Source organism: Python bivittatus, unplaced genomic scaffold (genome assembly GCF_059951505.1).
Source record: "Python bivittatus isolate LINGU-HERP-01145 unplaced genomic scaffold, Pbiv_v1 ctg000340_np1212, whole genome shotgun sequence".
Classification (NCBI taxonomy): Eukaryota; Metazoa; Chordata; class Lepidosauria; order Squamata; family Pythonidae; genus Python; species Python bivittatus.
In genome coordinates, this window is record NW_028277056.1 from 8,667,927 (window position 1) to 8,692,512 (window position 24,586).

A 24,586-nucleotide genomic window follows, 5' to 3' on the forward strand; every position below is an offset into this window, starting at 1 on the left:
AGGGAGAAAAAAAAATCAGGCTGCTATTCAAATAGCTCCCTGCTTTTTAAACTCAATTAGCAATGCTTTGGTAAAAGTGGATAAATGCAACCTTGCCTTGTTTTTTTTCTTTCCACTCCCCCTTATAAAGCTGTCTAATAGGACGAGTCGAAGAAGAATTTGTGATGATGGACTTCTAATGGCAAAGCCCACCAAATTTCACACCTGCAGGTTTTCCAATATGCAAGACTGGAATCATATTCAAGTGGGCGTACACTGAGCACACTTCTTCAGATTTTGCCATTCCTTCCAGCAAGGAAGAAAACAGTGAGGGTGATCCTTAGAATATTGGGAAGAAACTCAGTTTGCACACTTCTATATACCATGCATCATACATTTACACATCCTATTCAAATTTTTACACCTGTAGAAGCTGAGGATTTCTAGATCAGGGTGCCTCAAAGTCTTTTTCCTTGACCTGCTAATTTTCTAGGTACCAGGAGAACGGTGTGAATTTCCCCCCGTCTCAGAGCCACAGTGGTGAAATGAAATTTGGCACTTATGGCTCTGACTAGGGTGGTCCAAAATTCTTAAGCTGACCCAGACAGCCACTTCAGGCAGCAGTATGAAGTGTTCCGCAGAGGAAGAGCCCTAGCTATTTCTTGCCATTAGAGGAACCAGCTGTGTCTTATGGGCAGTGGGTCAGCAACATCTAAGTTGGATCCTTCTTAGCTGCAGGGAAAAGGAAGAATCTCCAATCCTATCAGCTTCTGTAGCAATTCTTCTCCAACAGCAAGATCTCACATACCACCAATGGGTTTTAGAATCCACATCAGACATATTGCTAACTGATCAACACACGCATGAAATCCACAGTGCTGATTTCTGGTTATTCCTCAAAACAATATTTCAGGCAGCTTCCCAGTCTTTGTCCAATGTGGCACCATGAAAATCCAAGAATTCTAAGTGAGATTCTGTCTACATCCCATTTTAAGGATTTTGCCTCTAAACCAGAAAACAACATTCACTGAATACAATTAGAACTTCATTTCATACTTGAGTGTGTATTTTTTAATATACTGGTCAGTCTTAAGTGCTCTGCTAATTTGGGGACTGGGGAATAAGACTACAGTTTTGAACAAGTATTTAGAATATTGAAGGACCCAATAAAAGCAAAGAAAATGCTCCAATTACTATCTGCAGTGTCATAACAGAAAATGAAAGTTGAGAGAGGATCATCTTATTTCTATAGTTTAGAAGCAGAACATTGATACAAGGCCTACCATGACTTTTCCTGTCAATCTTTCTCCAAAACGTCACTAGTTTGGGGGCCCAAATCAAAGTACTGCTCTTGACTTTTAAAGTCCTTGATGGCTTAGCACAGCCTCTTCTCTATTCCCGTCTGATTGTTAAAGTCAACGAGGTGGCACCATCTACAATGAACTGACAGATGTTACTGGTGCAAGAAATAAAGCGCTCTGTCTGAGAATGCCTTCCCTAATGAAACGGCGAGGGCCTTCTTGATATATACATGCAGGTGCCAAGTGTTGCTGCTGATTGATTAACTTTTATATTGGCATTATCACTGTTACAAATTTTGTCAATTGCACGGATCATTCTCTCTCTCTCTCTCTCTCTCACACACACACATCCACACACAGCCTTATGTAACAGTGTAAAAAATATATCTAAGATGTTTTCACAGGCATATTTTGCTGTTGCTATTCTTGTTTGTTTTTTTAAGCTTTTAAAAAAGCAGCATAAAATATTTGAATATATAAATACTGCTGTCCTTTCCATATCAGTGCAAAGAAGCTCCAAGCCATTTGGCTAAAATCCATTTTTTAAAATTTCCCACTTCCATCTATTTTTCCAGGGTATGTGTGAAGGGAGAATAAAACTAAGCAATAAACATCAGTCAAGATTTTTGAAAATTGCATTTTAACTGCATCCCTTCTCATTAAATTAGACCAAGACATGGCATGATCTGAAATCTTTTTCATGAAAACCAATGTCTGGAGCCACAAAACTCCCCTTAATTGCTAATATGCACACTTGGGATCAGGGAAGCAAAGAAAGGCCAAGTTATATACTGACATTTTGTTTCTGATGTAATGAAACCTGCAGGTGGAGATAAAATTTAGAAGTCGTAAGAGAAAGCTTCTCAAACCAAACTGCTGTACAAATGTTCACAAATATTTTATTTATTTTTTATTTATTTATTAAATTTCTCCCCCACCCATCTCCCCCCAATGGGGGGCTCTGGGCGACTCACACAAAACATTAAAACCATAAATACATATAAAACATCAAAATTTAAAAAACATTACTAAAAAAGAGAAAAAGGAGAGTCCAAGAAGATGAAGAATCTGGGGCTGAAGACAGCAGGCCTCTATGGGGCTAGCCATCCCCATGCTTGAAGTATTCCCTCCCCACCCCAGGCCAAGTGACAGAACCAGGTCTTCCAAGCCCTATGGAAGGCCAGGAATGAGTGGGCCAATTGCACCTCTGGGGGCAGAAAGTTCCAAAGAGTGGGGGCTACTGCAGAGAAGGCCCGCCTTCTGGACCCCGCTAGCCGGAGTTCTTTTACTGAGGGGGTCCGAAGCATGCCCTCTCTGTGCGATTGGGTGGGGCGGGTTGAATTCATGGGGGAGAGGTGGCCCCTTAGGTAACCTGGTCCCATGCCATGTAGGGCTTTAAAGGTGATAACCAACACCTTGAATTGGACCCGGAAGCAAACTGGCACCCAATGCAGCTCGCGGAGCAGAGGTGTTACATGGGCCCTCCTTGGGGCTCCAACAATAGCCTGTGCGGCTGCATTCTGGACCAGCTGTAGCTTCCAGATACTGTTTAAGGGTAGCCCCATGTAGAGCAAATTGCAGTAGTCTATCTGGGAGATAACAAAGGCATGAGTGACTGTTCAAAGGGCATCCTTCAAAATATGTATGTATGTGTGCAGATGTGTATGGTCTGTCTCTCACTATGGGTGATATAACACACCTAGAGCCTTTGGGAGTCATATGGCATATAAATTTAAATAACAATAGCAGTAATAATAATACAAACATATATATAATGTACACACAAGCAAACACGTCCGCTAGCTACTTGTGGACATAATATACATGTTTCCTGACTACATGGATAATTGTTGGTTTTCTGGACTGCTGTGCATTTTAATTTTTCTAGTTGTGGTGTTTTATCTTGGTTATTGTTCGGCACCCAGAGCTGTTGTTGAGACGGGCGGCCAGATCAAATAAATAAATAAATAAAGAACTCACTCACTCCCTGGACATTCTGATTCATAATTAAATGCTTCCTTTATCCCATAAAAGTATGGAAGACTGAGAAAATATGCATCACTCTTCTGCAACTTGATGCTTTATGATCTCAATACATTTGGAGAGGGCCAGTCTGGAGAAACAGAGATAAGGCAGAGAGACAGAGACAGCGATACCATCAGCAATTACACTAAGCATGTTTTGCTTGGCTTCAAGGGCCAAACGTGCCACAAAGTTCTCATATTGTTAGCCCTGTGTAAAACATTAAAGAAAAACATAGCCAAGTCTAAGGCAACTAAAGTAGATAGGATCATGGTGCAGAAAGAACGTCATGTACCAGTTGAAGAGAATATGTGTAGCTCAGGGTTGAATGGCGGAGTCCTTGAGCTTGGTTGTTTTCTTGCAAATGTTTTGTTACCTGGCTAGGTAACAGGACTGAAGATGTTACTTAGCCGGGTAACAAAACATTTGCAGGAAAACAACCAAGCTCAGAGAACCCCAAGGACTCCACAGAATGTCACGTGCTGCCCACAGCAGACCTACTATTAAACCATTCTTGCTGGCCACATCAGGAGAAAAGTTTCCACATTGCACATTTTCATCTCTCCATGAATAATGGGGTGGGGTGGGAAGTGGTAGAAGTATGAGCAGGTCAGTTCTGGAATTGTGGGAAAGGGAAATACAGGTTAAAATCCTCCCATGCCAGTTGTTTATTTATTTGCTTTTATTATTGCATGCTGGGCCGAATTGTGGGACAAACATAACAGGGGTTGGGTCCCCTAAGACTTTAGTTTAACTAGTCCAAGTCCTCTGAAGCAGAGATCTGAAAAAAGAAACGCCACCTGCTTTATGAAAATATCAAATGATTAGCCTCCCTGTGTCTGGATCTGCAACAGAACTTCTCTGAGATTCGGAGAAGAGAGGAGGAATGCAACACCGGTGCTGGGCATCAGGCAATAATGCACAGTCAGCTTGGTCTTCCTGCTTTTGAAACTATAAGAACCATTCACTTTTTCTGAAGCTCTGCAGCTTAGATTCTGTTTTATCGCCAAGGGAAATATTCTCTACAACAGTGTTTCTCAACCTCAACAACTTTAAGAAGTGTGGACTTCAACTCCCAGAATTCTGCTGGCTATCCTGTTCTACAAGGATAGAAGGGTTGGACATACAGATTGGGTTCACACATCATGCTAATTTACAATTTGTTTAACTGTGGCTTGGTGAATAAGCCACAACTGACTGTGTTCATCCATTGCAGGAGCCCAGAAATCATGGTGCTGAAATAAAAATGGCTTCATTCACTCATCCTGCTAAGACAAATTATGGTTTGGGGGGGCGGGGGGGTTGGCTTAGAAAGTTGACTAAACCTAGCCACAGACTTGTACAAGAGTGCTGAAGCCATATTTTCACAATGAGCAGAAGCAGAACCAACAGGAGCAAGGGATCCCCACTGTACTTTTTTAAAAATTAAGTTGCCACGGTTGAAAAACACTAAGACAAGCATTGAAAAATCGGCTATGAGAGACAGATTTCCTCCTATACAAGAAAAAGACAGGGATCCATCTGGAGTTCAGCTCAGGAGAGAATTTATGTTAAACAAGGTTCAGGCTGATTCATCACTGGACAGACAAACAGAAAGTTCCAGGGCTGTGGGTAAGATTGAAGCCGTGTCTTGCATTTTTGCCCCAAAATGACATGGGTGTAGTTTGACTTGAGGCCTCTTTACTTTTATGTAAGTAAACTTGCATACATCACTGAGTAATTTACAACATAAGGTTCCCTAGACTATTAACATGAAGAAGGGAAAAGCAGGAGGAACTGAAACAGGGCCATTTTTAGCAGCATCCCTGATTTTCTTTAACTTGAGAAATAAGAGCCAGGCTATGCCTGCGATGGTCCCAATTTCATGGAATCCTGGCATTTTAAAGTTAGCAATTTGATGGAAAGTACTTGGTGTATTTCTTCTTACACTTCAGTTAGTTTTAAAACCGGACAGTTTAATTTGATACTGTAGTTCAGTGTTGTCCAAACTTGGCCACTTTAAGATGAGTGGACTTCAACTCCCAGAATTCCCCAGCCAGCCATGAATTATGGGAGTTGAAGTCCACTCATCTTAAAGTGGCCAAGTTTGGACAACACTGCTGTAGTTCAACCGGCAAGTTTTCTGTTATTATTTAGTGAGCCTTCGCACTTCAAATCTGCATACACATATAATTGTTTTTCTCTCTGAAATCTTACCTTACCATCTTCCGCCCTCCACTTCTCAACATTCAGCCCCTTTTTAATCAATTCCCACTATTTTCCGCAAACTATTGAAACTCGTTGAATCCCCGTTTTACTGATCTGAAAATGGCGGCGTATCTCATTTGGATTCAGCTTGCTTTTTCCATGTGAAAAAAAGGGAAAGGCTGGTATGGACTTAAGTCTAATATAAAGAATTGACTTAAGAGTTAATGGAAAATGTCCTATATCTGTTCCCCATCCTCACAAATGCCATGCTGATCTGCATCGCGTAGTGTTCAATACACACCTACACATAGTCTGCCCTCTTTCCCTGAATGAGCCAGTGTTCAGATTCTGCCTGATCATTGATAAGAGGTAATCCTGAACAAAGATTCAAACAGAGTTCCAACAGGCAGGCTCATTTGCTGACATTTGCTCCCTGGTTACCGACCCATCCCATTGTGAAAGACTCTTTTCATTTAAAAGAAAATTAAACAGGATATTGGAATGCTGGTAAGCCAACCCCCAACCAGATTCTAAGGTTATGTTAATAGACAAAAACACCTTTGGGATTTGTAATGCATTCAGATACAGTAATGCAGAAACAATGGACAAAAGAATTCCATTACAACTTAATGCAAAAAATGAACTCTGCCGGTATGTTTTAGCCTCCTGTATCATCTGTTTCACCGCATGTAGACTAAACATACAAGTGCAAACCCATGTTTTTACTAAGCCAGGAATCTGGGGTTTATAAACTACGATATGAATGAATACTATGTCCTTGACACTAACAGATATACACACTATTCTGACTACAGAACAACTTATAATGCCAGGTTAGGTAAAATGTAAAGCTATCCTTTCTGGATGTGTTTATCAGGGTTGCAACAAGAATGGAGCCTGTTAGGGATTGAATCAGGATCTCTATTATAAGGTCATATATAAAAGCAACTACTAAAAGTCCTTGCCAGAATATGCGTATCTAACCCTTAGCACAAAAGATGCACTGATTCAAAATGTATAAAAAACAGCCTGCTGAGAAAATCCCCAATTCCCCAAACTTCAGAAAGCCAAAGTACATTCTGTCTTATAAGCAGAAAGGTGAGATACACACTGAAATACATCACTTTAGGCAGCATCAGAATGGCTTTCATCATATTCCATCTGAAGTTCTGGGTAGTCCTGAATCTGCAAATTATAAATCTCTTAAAAGACATCTCTGATCAGCAGCACCCATAACTGTGTAAAGGTGTTTTCATTCTTGTCTATTAAACTGATTTTTTTTAACCTTAGGTGATGCAACGTATCAGAAAGATTCCATGGTTTTATCAAAACCTGGCAGAAACTCACTGGTGCACATGATTAGATTATCTTCCTTCCACAACACTTTTAAACCATTGTTCTAGACCTTTATATCATGACAGGCTGTTCACCTGTTTCCACATCTCAAATGAAAAGCAGGAAGGGTTTAAACATTAAAGCCAGCTCAAAGCAGCTTCAATGAGAAGCAAAAACAGTCCAGATATAAAGTATGGGTTGGCTTGAGGCTACATTTTATTAGAACAGAAAGATGGCGTAGAAAGCTAGTAAATAAAATAAATAGATCCATACACACTCGCACATACACCTACGTATCCATCACACTTTTGGGTAAGCAGCATTATGCAAAGAAATACTAAGGAAAGATATTGTGAAGGCATTAGATATGAAAAAGCAATGGAAACATAGCTAAAACTAGTAAACATCACTCATTGTGACCTTCCATATGTTTTTATTCTATTTATTCCATTTTTGTTCCCACGGCGTCCATACACCATTTCAGCGGTAACTATGGAGGGAGTCAAAACAGACACAGTGGTAGTCACAGAAGACAAATCCCCATCCCTTTGTATGTGTCTCATCACTGCACACAAGTATGAGGGGATCCAGCTTCAAACATGATGCTGTGACTGCCATCTTGCCTGTTTAGACCTCCCCCCCCCCCAACCTTTCACACTGCTGTACCTTTTGTTCTTTCAACTCTCTTTCTGGGGGCTCATATCAACTCTATGCCATTCCAACGTCCTTGGACTTTCTCTTCTTCTCGACCCAGTCATTATTCTGCCATATATTTGTTCTGTGATTTGATCCTCTCTATATGACTAAATATATGTTTCTCTTGACACTCCCAACACTCACTTCCATATAACACAATTGCAGGTGTACACTCAATGCACCATTTTTGCTTCGTCTGACATACTTTTACTCTTTGCAACAGGCCACTTACTACCCACCACCTTTCTGCAAGCGTTGGCCCATTTTTAGTCAATGTTCCACCAAGGTATACCAATTCATTTATTTGTTAGATTTTTGCACAGCTGCAAACAAGCAAGTTTTAGAAATACTTATTTGATTTTGCCTGCAAGTTAGCGTTGATCCCTGGCAACTATTTATTTATTTATTTGTTCATTTGTTCATTCAATTTATATTTAATTTATTTATTTAATTTGTCCCTGCCCATCTCCCCACAATGGGGAAAAAGTGAAATCTCACTTTTAAGTGATTCTAGACAGCTTACAATAAAATAAATAAAATACATAAATACACAGTGTAAAAAATAAAACACATAGCAGCCAGACATTATCCAAACAATCATCCACACAGCCAGGAGGTGGGCTCTATCATATGCCCAGGGTTTCAGGCTCAGGCACAAATCCAAGCTTTTAGGGCCTTACAAAAGGTCAACAGGAACAGGGCGAATCTAATTTCAGGGGAGATGATGTTCCAAAGGTTGGTTGCCATGGCAGAAAGGCCTCCTGGGCCTCACCAGCCAATACTCCTTGGCCAATGGTACCCAGAGCATGTCCCTGGATTGGGTAGACAGGTAGAGATAATTAGGGAGAGACAGTCCCATAAGTAACCCAGTTCCGAGCCATGAAGGGCTTTAAAGGTGACAACTAGCACCTTGAATTGCACCTGAAAACACACTGGAGGCCAATGCAGCTTGCAGAGAAGTGGTGTTGTTACATAGAATTTTAGGCTTTATTATTAGTATTTTAGCATGGTGCCTATGCCTCCTTTTGAAGATCAAGAAACCATATTTTTCCTTTGAGCCAAAGCCATTTCCTTTGATGTGCAAAAAATAGCCTTTCCAAGGACAGTGATGAGAAACAATAGGGCTGTATTGTGAAGTCCTTGATTAAATTTGCAAGTGTTAAGAAAAACAAACTCAGGTGGGAAAGGAGAACATGCAACGTATTTTAAAGGTGTCTGTCTTTTCTCACATCTAATAAAACAAAGCCTTTATTGCACATCAATGACTTTTATTGTTTGACTTGTTGCTTTCTGATACAGCTACATCTAGCATATATCAAATGTATGTAATCATTTGTCTCTGTATCCTATATAAAGACTTGATCCCCTCCTTAAATAAACGATTTTTGCTTTGCCAGAAGTAGTTGTGGTTCATATTGTGGGGGAGCCGAATAGAGACTGTGAGAAGGGCCCCCTGGTCCAGGAACAGACACAACTGATGCATAACCCGAAGTTGCTCAAAGACCCTTCTAGCCATGGCTGCCACCTGCTTTTTGAGCAGGAACTGCAAGTCCAGGAGGACCCCCAGACTGCACACTGAGTTTGTCTGGGGCAGTGCCATCCCATCTAGAACCAAAGATGGAAGGTCTCTAGAACCATAAGGTCCAAAAACCTGAAGCCATCCAGTCTTGCTTGGATTGAGTTGAAGCCTGTTGTGCCCCATCCAGGCCCCCACAGCCTCCGGGCATTGAGAAAAAACATACACGGCATCACTCAGGTGGCCTGAGGTGGAGGCTGAGTACCATACCTCAACCCAAACCAACAGATGACCTCACTCGGTGGCTTCATGTAGATATTAAACAGGAGGGAGAGAAATACTAGAAGGAAGGAAGGAAGGAAGGAAGGGCCATCAGCTGGTATTGAAAGCCACTGAGAGGTCAAGAAGAACAAGGATGGACACACTACCCCCACCCCACTCCTGCCAGAGGTCATCCAAGAGTGTGATCAATGCCATCTCGGTCCCATACCCAGGCCTGAAGCCTGATTGAAGGGGGTCCATATAATCTACTTCATTCAGAGTCCTCTGAAGCTTCAATGCAACCACTTTTTCTACAATCTTCCCTAAAAAGGGATGGTTGAAAACTGGATGAAAATGTCCAGAATGGTGGGGTCTAGTGATGCCCCCTTTAGGAGAGGGCAAACCACCGCCTCCTTAAGAGATGGCGGAACTACCCCCTCCCTTCAAAGAGGGATAACCACCACCGGAAATCAACCACATGCCCACACAGGTTGAATCATTCACTAAGTATTCAATTTCCCCCTATGGAAGGTTTTACTTCCATCACATACCATTCCTATTGCATTCAGTAACCAACCTTCAATTCCACATTTGTGCAAAAAATCCATAATTCACACCCAATCACTTTATCAAAAGCTTTTTTAAAAACTGTATAATAAACTTTCTCACAGTCATATATTTCTCAGTGACCTGCTGAAAACAAAAATCACATAAGATTGAGCTAGTTCACCAATCTGAATTAATTGAGTTCAGCATAGGGGAAGCAAGCAATGAAGTTCCTAAATCCATCTACCAAATTTCCCTTCTCCTACCTGATCCCGCAGATCCCCATTTTTCCTCCTGCTAACTTCTAAACCATTCAATCTATCCTGCTGTTCTTTTATTACTAGTGACAATCTGAGATGGGTGAAAAAAAGGTGAAAAATATCTTGTTCTCTCCTCTACTAGTGTCTGATGTCATCCTATGTAATTAGCCAGAGCAAATAATTCTCCCAAATACTAAAGTTCTCTTTAGAAGTCTTCAGCAAACATGGAAAAATACCAGAAATGTTTTTTGGTTTTTTTCCCTAATTAAAATCCAAGCTGCAGAAAAGCTAGTCTGGAGGTGGTATTTATGGTTCGTCTTACAAACCTAGTAGGTAAATAGTGTGCCTACTATCTTCTAATTTTCAGTGGCAGCTATAAATTTAGAGTAAGATCCGATCTGGCCCTTAAGCAAATAAGAATTATGAATCTGCTTTATGGCTGGTCTACCTGCATTGAGAACTGCTGCAGGCAATAGTTCAGCTTACTATATGGACTGAAATCCCCAAGGATGATAGGATCAAGGAGCCAAAAGTAAATTACTTGCAGTTGGCTAGGAAAACAGAAAAGACTATGAAGTTCTTCTGATTTCTGTACTCTGTGATTGGAAAACAATGATGCTTCAACCAGTTACTGCAATTATTACAACAATTATTCAGTGCCATAGATATTGTCTGAATGATTGTTATAATAATTCCTCCCAAGCTCCATTATGTCTTAAATTTCCTGCAAGATCCACATGACAATCCATATGATTGTCCTTCTTTCAACCAGAGCTCCATATTCATCTTCCATATAGCCTGTGGCTTTAACCTCTTTGGTTCCTCCTCTCACTGAAACAAAATTTAAATGCAGAAGGCCAGCTTCAGACTTTCAGTCTCGTCAGGACTTGGGATTATTTTGCGATTCAACACATAGGGCAAACCCACATAACTGAGTTTGGTTTCAACCAAGTAAGGTAGTACAATATTTTGGATTCAATTCCAAAAATATATTTTAGGATACATAGAAATGGAGCCGCACACTACAACTCTTTAAAACAGCTGCATCTGTTCCCAGGATCACCTAGCAGCTGCAGAAGATGCAGCTGCTTTAAAGAGTTTAAGAGAGATGTAGTATTCACACACTCCCACACATTTTCCAATTATTTCCAAAACACTGCCCAGCCCTATTACATAGTTGCAGACAGAAGCTACAGTCTTGTTCCCATATGTTCTGAACGTGAACCCTTTTCCAAATCATGTCTAAAGTATCACATATCTCTTATACCCAGATACTCCTCACACTTATGCACAAGCCTTCATTCACATAATTTCAGCGACCTGGAAGGAAACAACCATATTAAATAAATACGCAAGGGTATAATGTATCATTTATCCTATATCTATAAATTATCCATTTAATAGACAAGCATTTACTGAGTTGGATTTCCTGCCCAACCTGGAAGTACCCCAATCAGTCCCAAGGCAGTTGGGAACTTAATTTTGTCTTTTTTTAAAAAAAAAAAAACCCTTCCTTAAACACCCTAAATCAATGTTTTTCAAACTTGGCAACTTGAAGATGGGTGGACTTCAACTCTCAGAATTCCCCAGGCAGCATGGGAGTTGAAGTCCACCCATCTTCAAGTTGTCAAGTCTGAAAAACATTGCTCTAAATAAATCATTTCAGAAGCTGCTGATTGTTGGTGGAACCGAACATCAACAAAAGAACTGTCATTGCAGAAATGGGAATAAAAAAGAAGCGATGAAATTGCATCCCAGAAAAATCAATACAGATAAGAGCAAATTTTTTTTTTTACCCATTGCATAATTCAGCTTTGGAATTGGCTAGCAGAAGATGTGGTGGCTACAGCTTGGCTGCTTCAAGAAAGGTTGGATCCATTCATGGAAGTCATGGGGAACAATGGCTCTTAGCCTTGATGGCAATAGAGGTGCCCCTGAAGGCCATCTGCTGCGAGACTAGTGGGCTTCCTTGTGCAAGCGGTTGGCACTGCTTTTATTCTTAAGCAGATGGTGAATTGCCCGGAGCCATAAATGAAAGTATCTTGGTTGTAAGAAAAACCTTGAACACTAAAAAAAAAAACCCCACACAGAACATTAACATTAAAGACCACCTTCTTTAAAACAGAAAGGCACAGAAATCTTAATTAGCATTTACTAGCAGCCCAATACTGTATATATTAACCAGAACTTGCTGATCTCAATGGGATACACTTCCTAGTAACTGTACATCCAACCCTAACATCAACAAAACGGAAAAATATGTTTAACGCAATATGTGGCATTTATATATCCATTCCAAACTGTGTTCCTCATCACCTAACTTATCCAGGGAATTTATCAGCTAATGTGGTGTGAAATGGACACAGACTTCATGCTTGGAAAGGGGAGAATTCCTCCATGAACTATTTTATTTGTTTTATTTGTTTGTTTTATTTTATAATGCAATTCTGAAACCAAAGGGAGAAAAAATGAAGGCACTGTGCTGTGACGTGCAAAAACAACTCTTGTATTTATTTCATGTTCAGGAAAAAGAGATATATATCTTACAAATGATTATACTGAATACACACTCTTAAAAAAAGTAAAAATACAGAGCCTATGTATTTGCTACAATACAAGAATTATGTTAAGCTCTGCTGGGTAAGCCTTTTTTTTTTACTTTTTCGAAAACATATAGAAAAAAACATAAACTAGCATCAAAGGTGGCTAATGGACCCAGATGGGTTCCAGAGGGAGCTGGGGGTTGTTCCTGTTGGTCTGCTGCATGGTCCATCTGAAGCCTTGGTAGCCACTTGGAATAAAGGGGCAGCTGAGGCTTTGGATTGGATTGCACCCATGTGACCTCTCTCCTCTCGGGGATCCCAGCACTCTCCATGGTTTATGGAAGAGCTAAGGGAGAGGAAGCAAGAGAAGCGACATCAGAGTGTTGCTGGCACTCAACAAGGGATGAACTCGACCGAACACAAGTTAGAGCGGCTGTTCATGCCTACTTAGTGGTGATAAGGACTCCTCCACTCCTATTGCGTCCTCAGATAGCCGCCCCATAGCCCTGTTTCGGGTGACACGAGTCCTCCTGGGTAAGGATGGCTCGGAGAACCTTCTGCAGGGACATGTGGAGGAATTTTCTCAGCATCTGTTGGATAAAATCGCTCGGATTTGTTCTCAGTTGGACTCTGGCTTTACTGCAGGTCCAGTGGAGGTGCCTAAGAAGTCATCTCGCTCTGTTATTTGGGAACGGTTTGAACCTATTGGACCTGAAGAACTGGACAGGGTCCTTGGAGCTGTGAGCTCAGCCACCTGCTCTTTAGATCCATGCCCCTCCTGGCTTGTGAAAGCAGCCCGGGGGGTGTCATGCAAGTGGGTTCTAGCAATGGTTAATGCATCTTTGAGTGAGGGGATTGTTCCCTCACCTCTTAAAGAGGACTTGGTTCGCTCCGTCCTCAAGAGGCCATAGGTAGACCCCACTATACTGGACAATTTTCATCCAGTATCTAACCTCCCCTTTTTGGAGAAGGTGATTGAGAAGGTGGTTGCACAACAGCTTCGGAGAACCTTGGATGAAGCGGATTATCTGGATCCCTTTCAGTCGGGATTCAGGCCTGGGTATGGGACAGAAACAGCACTAGTCACACTTTTGGATGATCTCTGGCGAGACCAGGATGAGGGTTGTGCATCCATCCTTCCCCTACTTGACCTCTCAGTGGCTTTCGATACCATCGACCATGGTATCCTTCTGGATCAGCTCAGAGGATTGGCGGTGGGCAGCACTGTGTTGTGCTGGTTCACCTCCTTCCTCCAGTGCCAATTCCAGTTGGTGGTGGTTGGGGAGGAGAGATCCTGCCCTTGGCCCCTGTTATGTGGGGTGCCACAGGGTTTGGTGCTCTTCCCCCTCCTATTTAACATCTACATGAGGCCGCTGGATGAGCTCATCTGACGCCATGGGGTGAGGTATTATCAGTATGCTGATGATACCCAATTATACATCTCTGCCCCTGGAGAATTAAACAATGCTGTGAATGTCTTAGTCCGGTGCCTGGAACTGTGAGGGTCTGGATGGGGAACAACAGGCTTCAACTGAACCCTGACAAGATTGAGTGGCTGTGGGTTCTGGGGCTTTCTGGTGCTAGAGTTATGCCATCTTTGGTACTGAATGGGGTTGCACTGCCCCAGACAGACTCTGTGCGCAATCTGGGGGTCCTCCTGGACTCATGACTCTTGCTTGAAGAGCAGGTAGCAGCCATGGCTAGGAGGCCCTTTGCACAGTTTCATGTTGTGTGCCAGTTGCATCCATTCCTAGATCAGAGGGACCTAATCACTGTCACTCATGCCCTGGTCACCTTTGGATTTCTGTAATGCACTCTACATGGGGCTGCCCTTGAAGAGTATCCGGAAGCTTCAACTGGTGCAAAATGCAGCAGCACGGGCAGTTATGTGTGCCCCTAGGGTGGTACATGTTATATCTCTGCTTCGCAAGCTGCACTGATTGCCAGTTTGCTTCTGGGTCCAATTCAAGGTGCTGGTTTTGACCTTCATGGCATGGGGCCAGGTTACCTGACGGACCGCCTCTCCCCGATCACATGTGCCCGCCCCATCAGATCTCGCAGAGGAGGCATGCTGCGGATCCCGTCTGCCAGAGAATTCCATTTGGTGGGTCCCAGGAGGAGAGCCTTCTCTGCCGTGGCACCCGCCTTGTGGAATCTTCTCCCCCCGGAAGTGAGATTAGCTCCATCCTTCTTAACATTCCGTAAGTCCCTCAAGACCTGGCTGTGTGATCAGATCTGGGGCTCCCAGGGGACCGGGGAGATTTTACGATGGCGCCCTTATTGATTTTATACCCTCCTGTTTTGTGTGTTTTTACAGTTTTTTATATGTAGTTGTTTTTATGTATTTATTTTTTTAATTGTTATACGCCACCCAAAGTCACCTTGTGTGAGATGGGAAGCTATATAAATATGATAAATAATAAATAAATAATAAACAAACAAACAGAAAATAGAGAACAGATGAAGAAAATAAGAGAATAAAGCACAAATAAATAAGGGATCTAAAAAATGTCAGGGAGATTAGTTTTCCAATACATCATTAGTAAATTACGAATGGTTGAATATAATCTTTAAATGAATAAAAATCACTATTACGCTTTAATAAAAGATAAATATCAGCAAACATGGCCAACAGAGTATACTGTATATATTCGTGGATAAGCCAAACATTTTAGGTGCCAAAATACACCCCAAAAATCAGGTTCAGTTTATTGACAGATGGGCTTATCCACAAGTATATACAGTAATACTTTTAAAAAGTATCTGTGTTTCCCATATATACTCATATATAAGCCCATCCACAGATAAGCAGAACCTCAAATTTTTAACCAAAATACCTTGAAAAATGCAGATCGGCTTATCCACAGGCGGTGCGTTTTTCATGATATTGGTTAACAATTTGAGAGTCATCTTATCTACGGATGGGCTTATCTGCGAGTATACATGGTAAATCAGCACATAAGATTATAAATTACAATGGAATGAGTCAAAACTGAGAATCCATTCTGCTTTAAATATCAGATGACTTTAAAGTTTAAACTCTATACATATATATTGTTTAAAAAAACACCAAATTTTTGATGAGGTCCAAATCCATCCATTCCAGAAATGTTTTTTGCTTTGAATTAAATTCAGTGTCACACTTACTTTTAAAGTAAGTTATTTTGGACATTTACGCATACTGCCACTCTATGGTTAACCATTCTTCCAACAAACATTTTTTCTAGTAAGAAGCATATAACATCCTTGTGACAGTTAGCATAGACAAAGAAAGTTGCATATACTGTACTTAGAGGGAACCTGCTCGGTAAATTTTGCAGACGAGCATGGTTGGAACAAGCCCCCATTTGTTTCCAACATATCAAAACTGAAAACTACCCGCTGAATTTACAAGGGGCAACTGAGAAAGAAGAAAAGAAAATATTTTGTATAATTAGATGTGACATCATCCAAAGAAGACCGTAAGTTCCTGCTGTACCCCAAGATGTAAAGTGACAGCAGACACTGGACAGAGAAAAAAGAAAAGGGGGTGGGAAGACACAAAGGTGTAGTTATGACTTGTATTCGGTTATTAGATGTCAAGATTGATTTCCCACACCATCCCACCCCACCCCACCCCACCCCAAGCATTCCTTTTTGCTCTGCTGGTTGATCCGCAGCATCTGGTAGAGCACGCATCACTGCCGTTACATAACCATCAGTCGCTGTAAGTCATCATTTCACATCCATTTTTCTCATATTTGCTAATCGCTCCTGTCATTAAGACCTTTGATTCTGTTTAACAGCTTCCATCTGTCCAACTGGCCACCGTAGGACGGCTTGACTTATGATGTCCTTATTTAAACTCATTTTAAACAGGGAAAGCCTAAACTCTAATTACTTGGCAGAGGAGGGGGCTTTATCTGAAAACTTGGCTCCTTCACAATGATTCTGTAAGCATCTGAGTTATGACATGCTCCTAGAATTCTCTGTATAGGGCACATGCGACATTCTGGTGGGGTTTATTAAGTACTATAAGAAAATATTCAATAGAAGAGAATATTGGTATGACTGACATTCCGCTCTCTCCGTGGGGTTTGCATATTTTAACATTTTTGATAATATTTTCATTTTAATAATTACTTTTTATCTTCTTATAATGATTGTTTCTTATCTATTTGCTATTTTATTTAATTGTGGTATGCTGCCCAGAGTCACTTTGTGTGAGATGGGCGGCTATATAAATGTGACAAATGAATAAATAAATAAATCGTTCAGGGTTAAACTGTGGAGTCCTTGGGGCTCTCTGAGCTTGGTTTGTTTGATTGAAGATCTTTCAGTCCCCGATTAGGTAACATCGTCAGTGAAGTGAGTGTGAGGTTTGCATATATTCATAAAATATGACTAAAATTTATAAAACTAAGACAGATGGCTAATAGTCCTATAAAAGCCTATTAACCTATAAAAATGAACAGTGCCTAAGTTCTATTACAACTAAAGTACAAGGCTGAACCTATAAAACCTGTAAGTCTATAACCGCAAAAGGGGTAAATTATTCTAGTATATTGCGACTCACGTTTATACTATAACCCAATAAAAAACGGTGCATGATTTGTAACATCTACTCAAACGATATCTAGCAATGGTCCTGCTGAATCAGGGCAAGACCCCTCTTAATCCAGCCTTTGTTTCTTATAATAACCGACCAGATGCCTCTCGGGCTCACAAGCAGGAGGTAGGGATGGTCCCTTTCTCTATCAATCCATCTCAACAAGACAATCAACAGGGACAAGGAATTACTTTCACTCCCTTGGTCCATATGTTCCATCTCATTTACATGCATTTCAGGAACTGGATTCCTGATTACAAAATTCTTTTTTCTCATTACTCCAGCTCCATGCCTTTTTGGTTGCGTTTTAAAAAGTTGGCAGGGGTATCAGAGTTAAGCCTTTAAGATTTTTTAGCTGTTTTTGTTTCTTTGTTTCTGTTTTTGCTTTTTTGCTGTAAATCTATCCCAGTGTACATTGATTGTATTGCTTTTCTGTCATTTTAACTGTTGTTTAATTTTATATGTTAATTTTGATTGTGGTAGGCTATGGCTCGGGGGGGGGCATTCTAAATAAATATTTTGTTTGTTTGCTCCCCGGCTGCTGGAATTTGGAGGCATGCCGTCCAGATAAAGACAAGGTCTTCAAGGCTGATAGCCCTCAACAGATTTGTCCTCCATGAATTTTTCCAGTATCCCTGAGTTAAGCTAAAACCTGGACCTGAACTTCATGAACACATGCTGAAATCAATAATAGGAGAGGCACATCTGAAAACTGAGATGACACCTAGTTGATGTAGACTCACAGGATTCGTACAGCATGGAAGGCACAGAGGGCTGAATTTTGTCCCCAAAATCCCAGTCTCTCAAAACCTGTGAAAACTGGAAGTACTGCTTTTTTATTATTTCAGTTCTGCATATTGATATTTGAATCTCACAACAAGGAACTGGATTCACAAACAGGTTCTAATCAGGTCAGCTAAAGACTCAGTGACTCCATTCACACAACATTCTAAACTGAGTTAGGGATATACGCAGACAGGACAACAGCCAAGAATCTTGTCAAAAGATCCTTTTAGGAGGTAGATAAAAAGGAACCAGTCATTAAGGATCAGAGAAATGTCACCAGAAGATGGACAAAGAAGGCTGAGCACTGAGCACATGGAACCCCCCCCCCCCCATCCCATTGACAGCTATGAGACTGGCAAATCCACAAGACAAAGGCTTTGGGGGATAAAGCAGGTCCTGAAGCAGGTCTTTGAGTCATCCTAGATCTGAACTTGGTAGCTCTATGCTCTGAGCTAGTGCCTGGCAGCCTAATTGAGAAGGACATGAGTAAGTGAGGATGAACATGTGTGTGTAAGACAGAGCCAGTGTACATTTGTAACCAGAAAGGTTTTGCTGCCACTTTGAATTCATTGCGTCACACTGTATTCCATCAGAACCTGACATATCTTAGTGTTTGGTTGAACGTGATTTATGTGTGTTCCTAATTATTTCCAAGCTGTTGATCAGGACTGTGTGTCTCGTATGATCTCGCTGTACCTATCTGGAAAACTTGCCTCCATCTCCTCTTATCTTTGTCCTTTTTCTGGACAGGTTACTACATTTACAATATATCAACAAATACTGCGTTGTGGCCACCCTTCAAGCCCATCAGATCTAAATGGAGGGCAGAAGTATTCTTAAAATAAAGGTAACCCCAAGATCCCTAATGTATCATTGAACAAATGAATCCAGAGTTCTCACTCGAGGTACAAATGACCAGGTTCAAATTATCCTACTTCGGATGCATTATATGAAGACCCAGCTCTCTGAAGAAGGCTCTAATGCTGGGAAAGGTGGAAGGAATAAAAAGAAAAGGACGACCAGCAGCAAGGTGGATGGACTCAGTTACAGTGGTGATGAGTGCACCATTAGGAGATTTGAAAGACCAGGTTAGGGAGATCATCAGGGAGAAAATCCATCTATGTGGTCAACATAATGGCACATAATCAATCAATGAAACAACCCCAAGATTACTACTTTGCTTAACACTATGCTGGTTTCCTGTTTATTCTCTTACGAACATAATTTTTTAAAAACTTTAAAAAGTCAGATAAGGCAGGAAGCCTGGCAGATGCCAAAGCCAGTGGCAATCTGGCCAGAGGCAGGCAAGCTTGTACCCTCCAAATATTTGCACCACCGTTTTCATACTCCCTTGTCACTTCCTAGGCTGGCAGGAGCTGAGGAAAGTTACCGAGAGAGTACTACAGGATGCCCAAGAAGAAATGAGGATGAAATGTGAATGTCAGCCAGGGGATATTACTTGTATTATGGTTACTGTGAATTACAGACATTACTGTGATTGACGGCTGGCACTGTGAGAACACCAACAGCACAGCCTTAATGAAAACTTGCATTTTATAAGCTTCTTTGCAAGTAACTCCACATTTTGATAAGTTACAGAGGTCCAGCAATTTGGTGGAACAGCAGTAGAGGGCATAATTTGTAGACTCTCACCGTCTGTGCAGATGAGCAATCCTTGCAGGAGAAATTTCTTCCTTACAGTGCCGTAGAAACAATTGCTTCATACCTCCTTTTACTTTCGGCTGTGACAAACCTTTGCCCATAAAATCCTGAAGGCAAACATGATTGGGAGGAAGGATGAAAAGAATCCCTTTCTTTTCATAGATTGTTCACAACTGCTTTTTCTCCCTGATTTGCAACTGAAACATTATTTTTCAAAAATGAATGTCATTCCAAGCAGAGCTTACTCAGTCGTCTAATAACGTCAAGTAATCTTGCAACTGCTATGAATTGGCTACGTGATACTATCCAAAAATCTAATTCTAGCTGGCTTTCACTGCAGGGAATGGCACTAGCGTGAGAAGCTGGCTGGGGAATTCTAGGAGTTGAAGTCCACACATCTTAAAATTACCAAGTTTGAAAAACACTGCTGTAGTGGAAGAGTTTGGCTTGAGGCTATATAGGACAGATAGCCAGACAGGCTTGTGGTCCAGAAGTTATTTTTGAACCATCTATTTCTGTTCTGGCACATGTTCCCTACTTCAAAGTAATGGCATTGGGGCCTGATAGACAGTCTGTAGAATTTAGTGACCCCACATCCCCAAAGGTTAGTCATCTGTGTGTCAGACTTGTTTAGGCCTATTGTGTCCTATCAGTTCATTCAATTCAAACTAAGATCCAGCTGATTTCAGTACAGCCCTTGCATTCTAAAATAGACCTTCACCATCTTGGAATGGAAAATGTTAGTTGATATACAATATTATACCATTATTATCTATTTGAATTGCAAATATAACTGGTGCATCTCAACACCTAGTGTAAAGGGAAGCAGGATTTAATGCTTCTTCCTCTCCTTTTGGATGCTTTTAGACTCTTGTTTTTTATATATACTGTACTTTCTGTTTTAATATATTTTTCATATCTTATAGCTTTTTATCATTTTTATTTTTAGACTCTGATGTATCTTCTATGCTTTTTAATTGACTGTACTCCACCCTCCTTATGTTGGTCTATGACTGTAATAAAGATTTGATTTGATGACCAGGACTTGCGATTTTACTGCCAGCTTCTCATTGGCTCTGCTTGTTGGAAGCCAGCTGTGAAGTGCGTAAATGGCGATCATGTGACTGCAAGACACTGCAACACTCATAAACACCCACCAGTTGCGAAGTGCCCAAATCTCAATCACATGATCGTGAGAATGCTGCAATGGTCATAAATGTGAGGACTGGTTGTAAAGTTACTTTTCCAGCATCCTCGAAACTTCAAACGGTTGCTAAACAAGGCAGTCATTAAGCAAGAACTACCTGTACATTTCAAAACCACCTAAATATTTTTCCAACCTTAACCCGATATCTTGAATGAGAACTACAGCCTATATCTGATATGGAAACTAGTCAACGAGAGAAGAAAACAGATCGCCAGCTATTTGAAGTATAAGGATATGTTTCCCCCGGCAGCACGAAACAAGCAAACAAGAAAGCAATCCTAGGTTAGCTTAACCTGCATAACATCCCTTTCTGACCCCAAACTGAATGTTCTTCATTATGGGAAATCATGCAAACAATGAACACAGCCCTTGCTGATACCAGTCAAACAAAGCCAGCAGTTACCAACGTTTAAGCCTCTATGTTGAGCTTCTGAAAAATCCATTTTTGCCTGTCACTGATTTGTAATAAGCAAGTGTGATGAACCGAGGGGGTTCTTGTAAAAGAAATGACAGAGGATTGATCGTGAGAAACAACCACCGAAGAATACAGAGCAAAATTCAATAGTATTACCCCCTCTTCAAGGAGGGCCTCGCTCTCACCACTTCCTGATTGTTCCCATGCGTAAAAGTACTGAGGTAAACATTTTTAAAAAATCACCCTTGTCATCAGAAATGGTATGAGAGGAAGAACCCAGAACAGCGTCCTTCAGCAATACTCATTTTCTACCTCAGTGGGCAGACAACAAAAGTAAATAATATAAGTTGTGCTAATGATTTATCAATGCACTTTTTTTCTGGTACCTTTTGCATATTTCAGTGTTGTCCAAACTTGACCACTTTAAGATGAGTGGACTTCAACTCCCAGAATTCCCCAGCCAGCATGGCTGGCTGGGGAATTCTGGGAGTTGAAGTCCACTCATCTTAAAGTGGCCAAGTTTGGACAACACTGGCATATTTCAACGTTAACTGTACACTTCCTGATTTTTAAAGCAATCTCAGCAATGCTATCAAATCCTAAGCATGCTTACTTGTTAGCAACTTCTGGTAGGCCTTTTTGTTCTTAATACCCCTGATCAGTTTGTACTGCAATATTGTGGGTTTGGGGCCTATCTGCACAAACACATTTAAAAGCCTCTCGGTAAATGTTTCATTGAAATCAGAGATTTTTGGGGAGAAGGCCAACAAAGAGAATTTACCGATACATGCAGTATATAAGACTAGCACAACACTAACATCTTCATGTAAAATGTCTTTATTTTAGCTAAACTGAACTACACAAATAACTATCACATCGCTGGAGTGCAAATATCGTCTTTCTATGAAGATGCCCAAAGCTTTTTGATCATCACATCAGTCACACAAAAAGTCTGGAGATGTAAATGCATTTGTCTAATTACACATGATTGTACCCATGTTTATATCTATCCAAATGACTGTACTTTCACCATAAGATGATAAAATATAGTTAAAACCCCTGATCAGGATCAGATTTTTTTTTAACCTTAACACAGTTTCTGCATAACATTTTGGTCATGAAAATAAATCAGACAATTTTACAATATACTGTTTAAAAATCAAAATTTACACGCCTCCAACTTGACCATTTAAAATCTCCTGCTTTTGACAGGGAGGCCCAACTGCTTCACATCGACCATGGAGCACCAAAACTCAAATCTCAGTTTTTCAGAACACATTTTTAAGTTGGTCTGCACAGCATATTGACATATCAGTGATAATACTTCAACCAACTCTTATTTGTGTTTACAGGAGAATAAATCACACTCAACTTAATGAGACATTAAGTGCACCACACGCACAAATTTGCAGCTGTAGAATGGGATTGGAAATGGGCCATCTGAAACATGGACTACAGACGAACAAAAGCAGGGGGAACCACAAAAGCAGAAAACAGTATCTTTCCCTCTGAACTTATGCTAGCCATCACCAGCAAAACATTTGCAGGTTTTTCCAATCGTATACAGGTGGTCCTCATTTAACAACCACTCATTCAATGACCATTCAAATTTATGGCGGCTCTGAACAAATGATAGTGGACCTCGCACCTACAGCCATTGCAGCATCCCTGTAGTCACATGATCACAATTTGCAACCTTCCCTGCTGGCTACCCACAAGCAAAGTCAATGGGGAAGCTGGCAGGAAGTTGGAAGTCGTGGTCACATGAGGTTTTCACTTAAGGACCTGCATGGTCCTTGCTTAACAACAGCAACCAGGACTACCAGAACTGCTGTTGCTAAGTGGCATGGTCGCATGGTTTTTCAACTTATGGCCGCATCACTTAATGATGGCGTTTCCAATCCCAATTAGCATTGTTAAACGAGGACTCACTGTACTGAAAACTAGCAAGCTAATATTCTGCAGATTGCCCACTTACAAAGAATTATAAAAAATCACAGCTATAGCAAATTTGCTAAAGCCAGATTTCAGAAGGAATCCATACAGATCAATGTGTGTCAGGCCCCTTCCATTGGGGGCGAAGGGGCTTCTTTGAGAACGTTATTGTTTTATTGCTAGACCCTTGTGTCTACTTCTAGCATACATGCATTTCCATCGTTCGTTCAAACCATCACGCCAGACAGGAAGAAAAAGAAGCATCCTCACTCACAGAATGTTGAATAGGCATCCATCCAGGTGATTCGACTGAACATTTGTGGGCAGGACATCTTGTGTGACTCTGCTGCAAACAAATTAAAAAAGGGAGAGGCTTGTGTAAGACTATCTGCACTGTAATACTTTTTTTTCTTTGCCTAATACAGTGTTTTTCAGACTTGGCAACTTTAAGATATATGGCCTTCAGCTCCCAGAATTCTGGGAATTGAAGTCCACACGTCTTCAAGTTGCCAGGTTTGAAAAACACCGATCTCATAGAACAGGAAAAGCAAGAAAAAAATATAAAAGAAATAGAGAGAAAACAATGCAACTACAAGATAAATTGTACATGTAAGAGCTTCTCATGCATAAATAGATGCATATATATGCATTTTTATGTAACAGTTTCAATAAATGATAACTTTATTTCATTGTAATGGCCCATGCATTTCATTGTCTATAGCAATTCATTCATAAGACATATATTGTCTTTCCAATGTTGAAAAACTAATTTCTTGGCAATAATAAGGGCACAGAGAATCCATTTCTGTTGTCCAACTGTCATTTTCTATGTAGGAAGCATGTAAAAGAATGTGTGCATCCAAAATATTAAACACTGTTTCATAGTCAAATATTACTTCTTCTCAGAGTCTGATTACTTTAGGACACTGCAAAAACATAGGCTTTAATGAAGTGTTATTCTGGTTGCATCTCCAATACCATGATAATTTACTATTTCTTTTTCTGTACAAATACAGGGGGCTCCAATAAGTCCAAAATATTTTTTGTTGTATGAACTGTATTCCAAGATCTATTCCAAAATTAAAATATTTTCCCATCGTTTAGGCCAAAATGGGGGTCTCCTGTTCTTTATTCCATTCAGTCTTTAAAGTTTGCATATCCAATTGATTTATTGATAACAGATATTTATAAAGACTGACGGTGATGCAAGAATGGAAAGATTTGACCAAAAGAGGAACCCCATTGTATAGCTTAATAATAAAAAAGATATCTTCTTGCATGAAACAACTTTTGGCATATCCAGTTTGGGGTGTCTTTTAGCTACCTTGAGAAAGACATTTGCCTTTT

The 24,586-nt window shown here is 40.6% G+C and overlaps 1 protein-coding gene across 1 annotated transcript in view; it reads right to left on the reverse strand.

Annotated features, from left to right (window-relative positions):
• The window catches only part of DLG2 (discs large MAGUK scaffold protein 2), a 958,242-nt gene that overhangs the window by 735,683 nt on the left and 197,973 nt on the right, over window positions 1-24,586 (reverse strand). The window contains exon 6 of the mRNA XM_088140514.1: window positions 23,514-23,585. Coding sequence (XP_087996640.1) covers window positions 23,514-23,585 — 72 coding nt within the window. The remainder of the gene's footprint in view (window positions 1-23,513; window positions 23,586-24,586) is intronic.